Here is a 12,712-nt window from a genome sequence, read left to right on the forward strand (position 1 = left end):
GTTGCAAACAGAGAGGCTTCTGTATAGTCTTCTTTGATATGTCAAGGGGCAGGGGATAGGAGAATATGGGATGTTCACTTCAATCGAGGTCCTAATGAATGGGAGGCAGATGTGGTGGAGGAGTTCCTATGTCTCTTGGCATCCAATTAACCTTCAGGGACTGAAGGTGATCGTTTGAAATGGAAGTTGACAAAAAACGGGGATTTTACTATCCGTTCTTTTTACCATAAGTTACATGGTTCTTCTTTTGTTGTTTTTCCTTGGAAAGACATTTGGAAGGTTAAGGCACCCCGATGTGTCTCTTTCTTTGTGTGGACAGTTGCATGGGATAGGATCCTCACGGGAGATAACTTGCGGCTCAGGGGTTTTGACTTTGTCGACTAGTGCATTATGTGTCGTTACTGTGGTGAGACAGTGGATCATTTGTTGTTACATTGTGGAAAGGCTCATCGGCTGTGGTGCTTTGTCTTTAGGATTTTTGTGATTTCATGGGTTCCTTCTCGCATGGTGTCAATTTTCTATTTAGTTGGTAGAATTGGTTGGGTAAGCATTTCTCTTACATCTGGAACTTAGTTCCGTTGTGTTTGACGTGGTGTATTTGGAGGGAACGCAATCGGCGGACGTTTGAGGATTTGGATAGATCCGAGGACCAAATGCTTGCTTTCTTTTCTGGTTCCCTTTTTGATTGGGCTAGAGCTTGGGGACTCACATCTAGTGACTCTCTTCCTCTTTTCCTTAGCTCTCTTTCTTTGTAATTTATGTTTTATTTGTTTTTGCTTTCTTTTCTTTTTTGTACTTCTGATTTGCTGATGCTATTTTGCATCTAGCAGTTTTCTTGAATATATTTCTTCTTGCCTATCAAAAAAAAAAAAAAAAAAACCTGGTGCGTGTGGGACGGAGGGATCGCATACATGCGAGGGAATAGTTAGATACTCAAAGGCTGGACACCCTCATTTGTAAAAAAAAAAGGGTATGTTATTTATATTATGGAGGTGTGTCACTAGTGTGAAATATGGAGAAGCATAGGGGAGGAAGGGTGGACAACATAGATAGTTAGAGGGTTGCATGGGGTTGGTTTATGGAAGAGCATTAAAGGGATTGAGAAAGTAAAAGGAGGTTATTCAATATCCATAGCCATTGTGGGTTTCATTACTTTCTTCCATTCCATCTCATAAGAAATTAGGACGTATTTTCTGAACAAATCAAAATTCTAGTGAGCAATGGTTTGCAGATCCTTTGTTGGCACAATCTATGGTGTGGTGGGTCTTCCATAAAGGACTTGTTCCTTGATCATTTTACTTTGTAGACAATAACGCTTTGGTTGCTTCTTATTTAGGCAATTCAATAGACATGGGAATGCGATCTTGGAATCTTTGTTTTACTTGTACTTTCCATGCTTGGGAATGGGAATCATTATATTCTCACTTTTGTTCCGTGGGGTATAGATTAAATGCTTTGGAAATTAACATGATCTAGATATTTGAAGGTTTGGTCATTTTATTATGTGTTGAAATGGTCTAGAACAGTGAAGTTCCTTTGGGACAGTATTTGGGGTATCAAGGTGGCTTGGAAAGTAGCTTTTTTACGTGGATAGTACCTTTGGGAAGGATGTAACTGATTCTGTATGTGAAAATGCAGTGGGGTAGTTGACTGTCTTATATTTCATTGCTTAGTGGCAAGATATATTTGGTTATTTGTGTTTTCTTTAGTTAGTGTGTCTTGGATGATGCCAAAGAATGTGATTTAGATGGTTGAATGCTGGAAAGGAAGATTTGGTTGAGATGAGAGCATATGAATATCAATTTGGAATGTTGTTCCGTTGTGCATCTTATGGACAATATGCAGAGAGAGGGATGGTAAGATGTTTGAAGGTGTTGAATTTCCCCTGCATGTCATAAAGCAATTTTATTTTTAGATCCTTGTATGGTTGGATGTCTGCCCTAGGCTGTCCCCTTTCCATGTTTTTAGAACTTTTAGTTTTTTTTTGGTTGGTTAGTTACACCTCACATAGTAGGTTTTGAACTCACGATCTCACCCTCCATTTATTCTTGTGGGAATAGGAAGTGCCATTTGAGCCAAACTTTTTTACATTTTTTATGAGTCCATTTGAGCTGAAGTTATGGGATAGAATTTTTAGATGGTAATTTTTTTAGGAGTAGCTTGATACACTTCCTTTGTATTTTTCTACTCATATCAATAGTATATCCTTATTATAAAAAAGCTTGATTAATTGACCATAAACAGTTGTTCTTTACTTTTGTTGAGGTATGTTTATAAATTTTTGTCCATGTAGTAATTCGGGTTTAGTCATGAGCAAATATAAAATGGGCCATTTATGACTCATAGAAATTTGACTTTTATACATGCAGATCATTTGTACGTGAGATATATGATGGCCAATTGTTCATAAAGTTAAAAAAGGGTTTGGATTTACCTGCCATGGATCCTTGGGTGGGTTATCTTCTCTAATCTTTCTTGTATAGAGGGATAACTGTAAATTGTTACTCCCATGAGGCACGAGTACTGCTACTCATTTTTATCACCTACGTTTAATTCCATTTGTGCTTCAAGTTAGTTAAATATCACAGTAGTTGTATTTTCCTTTTGTTTTCTGTTTTAGTGTTACTGTTTCAACCTTTTGTGTGCTTTCCAGGGAACAAGTGATCCGTATGTGGTCATGCAGTTGGATGGACATGTTGTCAAAAGCAAGGTTAAATGGGGGTAAGTTATTTTAATTTCGTAGAGATTCTTGGAAACTTAGTAATTGTAAAAAATTCTTTATGGATCATGGCGGTGCCTTGCTTAAAAACTTTGGAAATGTTGATGAAGGAAGCAGGGACACAGATTTTTATTTATTTTTGATTGGTAAATAAAAACTTTATTGAAAAAAAAATAGTGGTACAGCAAAAATAGCTACCCTGGTACACAGGGAGGGTACAAAGGGAAACAAAGTGCCATACAAAACTACATAAATCTAGAAAATCCAGCAAAGAGGATATGGGAAGACCACTCAAAGCAGTTATCCACTCAAACAAAGATAAATTGAAAATGTGCTTCAACTCAGTGATAGACTGCTCCCCTTCAAAAGTTTGGTTGTTCCACTCCCTCCATATAGTCCACATAATACAATGCGGAATAGCACCCCAAATAGAAGCAATTGTATGACGCCAGACACCTCCATACCAACAAGCTAGTAACTCACCCACCCGTTTAGGCATAACCCAAGATACACCCAAAAAGCTGAACACAAATGACCACAAGTTATAGGCATACGAGCAATGAAGGAGTAGGTGATCCACCGATTCCCCATCACTCTTATACACAGATGATCTTAAGGATGAGGGATTTGATGGTGGGCAATAGGGGGAATGGAGAAGAGGAGATATCGAAGATTGAAGATGAGTGAGGGAGATGAAGGTGTGCTAGGGATTGTGAAGATTTGTTCATTTTACAAGTTTATTGTTGACAAACTCTCCAAATTTGTGTCACTTATATCGGTGTTTGGTTAGGCCATGTGAGCTGGTGCTTGAGATTCAATTAAAATATTTTCTGTTTGTCATCTGGTGTTGTTTTATCCAAGTCTTTGGAGGTGTGACTGCGTATGTGAGGTTTGAGACCACAGTGATGCATGAGGCACAAGGAGATTTTTATTTTAATTTAGTATTATTTACTTTTGCAGGACAATTGTATTTTTATTTTTTAGGTCCTATTAGTAAAATAGGTTATCTGTATTTTAATTTTTGGAAGCAAACTATGCCAATCAAAATTAGGATTTAGTTTTCCTATATAAGCAAACTATTGTACTCCTTTTGTAGATGATTTTGATGAATAAAAAGTTTATTTATTTATTATTTTTATTTTTAGTTTTTGCCGACTCCAGTCAATCCTAGGTGTTGACTCCTAGTGGTCTTCCTCACTTGGTGTTGACTCCTTGGTTCCTATCCTTTATTTTCTTGTTGTTTAATTTTTAATTGGATTGTTGTGTCAATTTTGGTATCAGAGTAAATCTTGGTCCATTTGAAGCATCATCACAATCAATCTAGAACCAGAAGAAGAAAAAAAAAATTTAACGAACAAAAAAAAAAGGCCAATATGTTTTCCATGAATTCCAAGCCCAAAAACAATTAAAAATAGAATGGTCTCAGCCTTCATCAAAGCCCAAAAAAACCCAAGTTGCCATCATCAATCTGCCGTGAATCCACCCACCACAAACCATCAATCAAAGCCAAAACTTCCCAAACACCCCAAAGTCCATCAAAACAACTAGAAGACATTGCAAAACACAAACCCTTGCCTCCATGTCCGCCATTGGAAATCCACTAAGAAGCCGTCTCAAGCGTTGCCGCCAATCCATCTGCGACACCAAGCCTCCACCGATTCGATCTTAGAGGTTACCCGATGGTCCCATCTAAGTTCCCTCCCCTAACCCACCTTCCTTCAACTTATCCTAGTTGATCGAAGACCTGTTCCATTCAAGACCATTGGCCCAACTTGAACCGGCATGTAGTGAACTGGTGTTTTGAGGATTCTGAAAGGATAGTAATCGATTTAAAACTTTTATTTTTTTAGAACGCTATTAGATTGAATGTCTATCGTAGAAAGCCATTCTATTTTTTCGATTTTTGATTTGATGGATGATTGTGATTTGTGTTCTTGATTGTATTGATCTCCAGCTGTATACGTCATGTACACTTGGGTGACTCTTTTTTAATGTTTGAATAAATTTTTTATTATTTATATAAAAAAGCCCATTATCCAAAATCTTAACTGACCTAATTACAATGCACACATGCCACACACACACACACACATATATTAAAAAATGGAAGCCCATACGGGCCAGACCCCAATCCATGAAGCACAACATGCACTTTCAGCAACAAATTAAGCAGTCTAGGCTCTTGAATTTTCCTCTTCTAGTGAACAGTGGTAACCTCATAGATACTTTATTTTGATGGTCGTAAAGACCTAAGACGTCTATGGGATTTCGTCAATTGGTTAAATGAGATGGAGCAATTCTTTTTGTGAATAAGTTTTGCAGATAGCAAGAAGGTCAGGTTTGCAAAATTGAAGTTAATAGGTGGAGTAAAAATTTTCTTGGAGAACCTTGAACGTCTCTGCTTCATAAAGCATAAACCTGCGATTACTGGTTGGGAAGACATGAAAGAGAAACTGCGAGATGTATATTTAGCACAATACTTTCATCCTAAATATTTTTCTGTCAGTATGGTAATTTTCAAGGTTGAAGCAGTAGTTGTGAGGCAATGGAAAAGCCAACCAACTGCACACCTTAAAGAAAATAGGATGACTGTCATACAATTTCTTTTCCTCAGCCCACTTTTGAACAATCTACCTTTTACAGGGGAGATTCAGGGTGCCTCTACAGTCCCTTTCCCTTGGAAAGGCATTTGTTCAGTTAAGGTTCCCAAGAGGGTTCATTCTTTTGATGGACAACAGCACTGGGAAAGATTCTTACTTTGGACAATCTCACTAAGACGGGTATGTCATTGGTGAGTTGATGTTGTATGTGTCGAAGTAATGGGGAATTGGTGGATCACCTTTTAATTCATTGCGATGTTGCTTATGCTTTGTGGGGAGTTGCATTTTAGATTTTTCGGATTCAGTGGGTTATGCTGGGGAATGTTTCTTCTTTGTTATTTAGCTAGAGAAATTGGTTTGGTAAACATGGCTTGAATATTTGGAATATGGTGCTGGCTTGTTTGACGTGGCTTGTATGGAAGGAGTGGTATAGACGTACTTTTGAAGACATGAAGAACTCCTTGGACTAGCTGAAAACTTTGTTTTCTAATACTATTTTTAATTGGTCCTGTTTTTGGGGGTTTTACACAACGTTTTTCTATTTTAGAGTTTCAAGTTTTTCTTAGATTTTCCCTTTGAGACTTCAGTACTTTTTGACACTTTGTGTTCATCATCGTGAACGTAGAGTATATTTGATTTTCAATAAAATTACATTACTTATTTATCAAAAAAAAAAAAATAGTGTTATTTACTTTTGCAGGACAATTGTATTTTTATTTTTTAGGTCCTAGTAGTTTATTAGACTGTTAGTATTTTAATATTTGGAAGCAAGGTTATTTTTGTAATAAGAAAATTATGTTTTCCTACCCCAATTAGAATTATGATTTAGTTTTTCTATATAAGCAAACTATTCTTATTTTGGAGATTATTTAGAGATGATTTTGATAAAGGAAAAGTTTCTTTTGATTTTTGGCTTAGTACTGACTCTAGCCAATAGTAGGTGTTGACTCCTAGTGGTTTTTCTCGCTTGGTGTTGACTCCAAGCAAGCCTAGATGCTGACTACAAGCAAGCCTAAGTGCAAACTCCTAGGTTCCTATTCTTTATTTTCCTGTTATTTAATTTTATTTTGGTTTGCCCAGCGTCATGAAGTGGATGTGGGCTTGTTATCCTTGGGCCTGTGAGGCCGAAGTGTTGTAGTCTTGAACTTTATTGTTTATTCCTAGTTAACAATAATGTTAGCTTGGAAGCCAAAAGAATTAAATAATTAATCTTGCAAATATATGATCCCATTGTTTTGATATTAGTTTTAGATATTTTTATTTACTTTTTAACCTAAAATTAACATAAAATATATGTAAACTAATTAATTAATTAACATAAAATATATGTGAATAAAGTAGATTTATAATAGAATTCAAATAAGTAATTTACATAACTACCATAATTCATGGATGTAGAAAAGTTGGAAGTTTATGTTGGTTTTTTATTTTATGTACAATTACCTGATTATAGGACAAAAGAGCCGACATGGAATGAGGAATTTACCTTTAATATCAAGCAGCCTCCAACCAAACTTCTCCAGGTTTATATGCATTCTTTCTAATTTATAAATTTTATTTTCCAATATAAAGAGCGCCGTACATATTTGAAGTTGCACCATTTCATTCTTCTTTTTTCTTATATTTTCCATTTCTTTTTTAGCTGTTGTCTTGAAGAACAAAAAAGGAGAGTATTAGAGGAATGAATCATATGTTGATACAATATAAGAACTGACAGTGCTCCTTTCTTTTAAGCTGTTGTCTGAAATAGCAAGATAGAATTATTGAAATGAATTGTACATTAACAAAATCTTCAAAGAAGATTGGCTTACTCATTTTTTGGCTGTTGTCTTAAAAATGGATAGTTGTTCAAGTCAAAAAACGATGACTAAATAATGGAAATGAATCATATAGGAAGTAACTCTGCAAATACAGTCCTTACAAAAAGAGACATTGTAACATACTAACATCACAGTTATGAAATAATAGATTGTTTCAGCATTTCTTAATATGTGTAGCCTAATAATAGAACTTTTTAATACAATTCCTGTTTGTGCTTAATGAAAATATCCTATTTGTACCATCATCTTTAATTTGAGGTGATCAAGTCTTCTATTTGATGCTGTTAAATTGTGTTGTTTAAAATCATGTATAACTTCAGAGGGATGCAAGGAATGTCTTTTGGAATTGATAAAGAGCTAATATTGTTTTAGTGGTACCATTGCATTGAATTGGTTGCAAGTGGAACGTAGGCACTTTAGGTGTGTGTTGACCATGCACTCTCACGTAATGTAATGTCTTATGCATGATAGAGGTGGTGTGGTGATTGACCTTAAGCTAATGGTTATCCAAAGGTTCAATGAATGAATGAAGCTATGATTGTAGCACAGGTAGCTAGGGGAATGTAGGATTGATAGCATCTATTGCAAAATGGGGAAACCAAATCAAGTGTGAATCGATTATATGGCCTTGTAAGAAGAAATGTTTTGTTCTCGTCTAGAAGAGTCTAGAATGTCCTAGTGGTGAGGTGTCACTGATGAGGTGTGTTCATCACTAGTTGTCATTATCAAGAATAATCTCTATTCCTTGGAACCAACTCTCGAACATATATGGAATATAGTGGGTGAGGACTAAATCAGATTTTCAGCTCCTCCTTTAATTCTCTTCTAAATACTCCTCTAACATGGTATTAGAGTAGGACTACCGTTTTCTACTATCTTAGTTTTTTCCCCCTTCTTTTTCCATGATCTGTTTATCATTTTTTTATCAGGCTGTTTTGTTGATTGGCTCAGGTTGAGTTTCTAGAGGTTTAAAAAATGCTGGAGTGTGTATGAAAACACCAGAGTGTAGGTGTCTTCAACATTGTTGTTGCCATAGTATGTGTATATTGTTCACAAAAAATGAATAAAGCTTAAATAGGGTAACCATTCCTGAAAATTGTAGACTACTAATCCATAAACATATCTCCAGTCACCTTTTGAGTGTAGACTTATAATGCCTGTTAATACATCTTGATCTCCTATGTTACATAATATCAAGAATGGAGACTGTAATAATGGGGTGTGTGTAACTTACCAATCAAAAAAGAAAACTGGAATTGCAAAGTATGAGAGGCAGAAGGCTATATAATTAGAATTTTGGGGAGACAGCAATGGTATAAATTTTGATGCAGTTAATCTTATTAGGTAGCTGTCTCCTACACATTAATTGGGTGAAGAGAATCTCTATCTTGTCCCCCCTCACTCCCGCCCTCCCACCCCCCCCCCCCCCCTCCAAAAAAAAAGCCTGTTAGTAGCTGTATCTAATTAATAAAAATTCTGCAATTCTACATCTTGTAATTCTTGTTATTGTAGTACTAATGATTATCACCTTATAAATACGTTAATCGCATGCACAGAAACAATATCAATGTGTTTTATGAATAGTGAATTATAGTTTAGACTTTGATGTGGTGAAAGAGTTATTTGTATAGTTGCTTAACAACTTTACCTCTCGTTTCTAACTTCTGGTGTTAAACTTTAGGTAGCAGCTTGGGATGCAAACCTTGTAACCCCACATAAGCGCATGGGTAACGCAGGCATTAGTCTGGATTGTCTCTGTGATGGTGAGAATCTAAAACAAATTGCATGGTGTTTGATGTTAGAATTAGTATAATAGCATGTTGTCCAACTGTCTTAACTAATTTAGATTGGGTTTGTGCATCCAAATATTTAGTGAATGTATTGTGTTCCTTTGCCCTGGGAACTTGGACCGTCAATAGATTTAATATATATCTATAATTTCTTTTTTCCTTTTTTGTTAGGGTTAAAATTTTGCAGGAACTAAACTACTTGATTTCTCTAATGACAAGCTTACCAATGTTTAGCAGATTACTCGGATGCAGGGCTGCAATTTTTTTTTCAATACAATCTAATAACAAACATGTCATTTGCTAGGAAATTTGCATGAAGTAATGGTGGATTTGGAAGGAATTGGTGGTGGTGGAAAAGTACAGCTAGAGGTAAGTTTCCATGGTACACAAGAAAATCAGCTGTAGGTGAAAATAACTGCTGAAAATGTTCTTATAAACCAAAAATGTTCAATAGTCCTGATAATTTGGTTTGCTCCTGATTTAACCTGCATCAAGCTTGTTCACATCTTACAAGTTGTTTCAGTCATTGGATGATTGGAACTGGTAGAGGTGTTGTGGTGTGAGGTAGGTACAGTACCTGTAGCTTGCTTGGGTTTACCTTTGGGGTCATTGATTTAGGGACAAAGTGTGTGGAATGCTACTATTGTAAAGGTGGAGAAGAGATTAGCATGTTGGAAAATATTGAATTATTCAAAAGGTGGGAGACTAATGCTGATTTGAAGCACTTTGTCCAGCATCCCTACTTATTTTGTCTCTTAATATTCCCGTTTTAGTAGTGTTGGAATAATAGTTAAATAATTAAATTCACCAATCTTAAGTAGATTCTCAACAACGTAAGCTTTTGGGACAGGTAGTAATTTATTATGATATTAGAGAAGGTGGTCCTAAATCGAACCTTGTCTCCACTCAACCTCCCATTTAAAAAGTTAAAAATTCCATGTGTTGGGCCTCACTTATTAAGGGGAATTCAGGGCCAACATGTGAGGAGGAGTGTTGGAATAATGGTTAATTGATTAAATGCATCATTCCCAATAGCTTAATCTTCTAGGGAATGGAGTCTTCAGTAAGAGGTGAGAGGACAGTATGGTATGAGTTTATGAAAGAGTAATTGGAGCAATGGGAAATATTTTCTTGGTTCTTTGTTTCAAAACAGGATGTTGGTAGGGTTCAGTTTTGGCATGATATTGGGTGTTGTGATGCTGCATTGAAGAATAAATTTCTGGACTAATTCTTAATCTCTATGAATAAGATGGTTTAGTTCCATTGTAATTAGGAATGTTTGGTGAAAATGTTCATTATTGGAATTTTAGATATGTGAGATCCTAGCAAAATTAGGAATTAGAGGCTGTTGATACTTTTTATTCATTTATTTATTGTAATCTAATCTCTCATCAAGTGATGGTGAAAATATAATATCTTGGAGGCCTTATAAAAAAAAAATGTTGGAGACCTTTTAAGAAAGGAAACTTGAGGGTTGTTCATTCTATGATGGTCTTAGAGGACTTTTAGTGGTCAAATTTCCTTGGGGGAATATCTGGGGTGCAAAATTACCTAGGGAAGTCACATTTTTTGGATTGGCAATTGCTTGAGAGCAAGATTTTAACAATTGATAATATGAGAAAATGGAGAAAATAATTGAGGATAGATGTTGCATTGATATGATTTGTGGCGAAATGGTAGATCAACTCCTCTTATATGTTGTCACGGCAAGAGAATTGTAGATTTTCCATTTGATTTGATTGTATTTGTTTCAAGAACAGTGAGTTTTCCATCGCAAACACATTGTACTTTTCCTATCAATAAAACTCTTATTACCATATAATAAAAAAAGAAAAAAAGAAAAGAAAAAAAGAACTGTAGTCTTTAGCTTTGTCTTTTATTGAGGTCTTTAGGTGATGCCTTGGATTCTGCTCGAACTGTTTTGCAGTTGAAAAGGAGATTTAGTTGTCATGACTTAGGAGGCTATTCCTATTTTTATTACCTTGGCAATTTGGAGGGAGGGAAATAACTGTACTTTTCATGACATAGAGCTGAAAGGAAATAGCTGAATGGAAAATTGCTTAAAGCTATTTTCTACGTTCATTGTTTGATTGGCTATGTACTTTGGGCAATATACATTTGATATTTCTTGGATTTCATTGCTATTTGATTCTTAAATTGAGAGAGGATATAGTAAACAAATCCCCTGTATCTATTCTTTTACTTTCTTATATAAATTTTATTACTTATTCAAAAAAAAAAAAGTTGTGGATCCTCTAAGAACAAACTTATGGAGTACTTTTTTTTTAATTATAAAATTGGGTCTTGTTCCTATCACGTTCTTTCTTTTATCTCTGTTTTTGAATTATAAAATTCACAAGTGTCTCATTATGTGGAGATTGGAATCCATGCAGCTTCTTCTTAGATTTTTAGAGGGGAAAAGAGTAAAGTTTCTATAGTTTGGGTGTATTTTTTCTCCTTTATCCGTATAGGTAGAAAATTACTGTGAGTTTCAAGAGCAATGTGATTAGATTTTGGAACTTCTTTTCAAGCTCTAAAATCTCACTTTTTTTAGGTACCATAACTTCAAGCTGGTATGAAGATCTAATTCATTGATGTTACTCTTAAGGCTTCATGTGCTGTTTTTTTATTTGTAATCCTGCAGGCTTTATTTATCAACATGAACTAGTATTTTCTTTAATAAGTCTATGGCTAATTCTTTCTAGTGGTGAGGTTTCAGGTTAAGTACAAAAGTTTTGATGAAATTGAAGAAGACAAAAAATGGTGGAGGGTCCCCTTTGTTATGGAATTTCTTCGGAAAAATGGTTTTGAGTCTGCTCTGAAAATGGTTGTGGGCACAGAGTCTGTGCAAGCGCGTCAGTTTGTAAAGTGTGCTTTTGGGCAGCTAAAGGCATTCAATGATGCAAATCTTTGGAAGGGTCAGTTTCCAAATGATGACAAGTATGATACGGACATGCCTTCACCAATGGATGAAGACCTGGAAGCCTCTTCTAGTGACACAGGCTGCGACAAAGAGAGAGAAATAGAGGATTTTCATGTCGATAATGGTGGTATGGAGAATGGGCTTCCCTTTGAACCATTAGAACCAGTTGGTAACTCGGAGCAATCAGATAAAATTTTCTGGAAGAATTTGACTGATGTCATCAGTCAAAATGTTGTTCAGAAACTTGGGCTCTCTGTTCCTGAGCAATTAAAGTGGGATGGATTTGACTTATTAAATAGAATTGGCTCACAGTCACAAAAAATTGCAGAGGCAGGTTATGTTGAATCAGGGCTTGCAACTCCAGAAAGTTTGGATGGTGAAATTGATAAAATGAGTGGCTCGGGCATTAGCTCAAATAAGTCTTCAATGCCAGATATTAAAAAAATAACACAGGATATAATGGGGCAAACTGATTCTGTTTTAGGAGCATTAATGCTTCTGAATGCAACATTTTCTCAACAAAAGGATGGAAATTTTGTAGGAAAGGATGAAACAAAAGAACAGGCTTCTACCAAACTGGAAGATGATAATGTTTTAGGATATTCCCCAAGTGAGAAACTTGTCAGCTCAGAGAATGGCTTAGCATTGGATAAAAAGAGAGCTGAGGAGATGAAAGCACTGTTCTCAACTGCAGAAAGTGCCATTGAAGCCTGGGCGATGCTTGCCTCTTCACTGGGTCATTCTACTTTTATTAAATCTGAATTTGAGAAAATATGTTTCTTAGATAATGCATCCACTGACACACAGGTGAGCTTTTATTCCTCAGCCAGGAAATCATTTTCCTTGTTATATTTCTCTGA

At 35.6% G+C, this 12,712-nt stretch overlaps 1 protein-coding gene across 3 annotated transcripts in view; it reads left to right on the forward strand.

The window, feature by feature from the left end:
• Window positions 1–12,712, forward strand: part of LOC112017480 (uncharacterized) — a 34,043-nt gene that overhangs the window by 3,662 nt on the left and 17,669 nt on the right. For all 3 annotated transcript variants that reach the window (XM_065765221.1, XM_024049930.2, XM_065765222.1), the window contains 6 exons: window positions 2,370–2,451; window positions 2,654–2,721; window positions 6,773–6,842; window positions 8,821–8,902; window positions 9,234–9,298; window positions 11,649–12,659. In XM_065765221.1, the coding sequence (XP_065621293.1) occupies window positions 2,370–2,451; window positions 2,654–2,721; window positions 6,773–6,842; window positions 8,821–8,902; window positions 9,234–9,298; window positions 11,649–12,659 (1,378 nt within the window). The remainder of the gene's footprint in view (window positions 1–2,369; window positions 2,452–2,653; window positions 2,722–6,772; window positions 6,843–8,820; window positions 8,903–9,233; window positions 9,299–11,648; window positions 12,660–12,712) is intronic.

Source organism: Quercus suber, unplaced genomic scaffold (assembly GCF_002906115.3).
Source record: "Quercus suber isolate HL8 unplaced genomic scaffold, Cork oak 2.0 scaffold_23, whole genome shotgun sequence".
NCBI classification, from domain to species: domain Eukaryota; kingdom Viridiplantae; phylum Streptophyta; class Magnoliopsida; order Fagales; family Fagaceae; genus Quercus; species Quercus suber.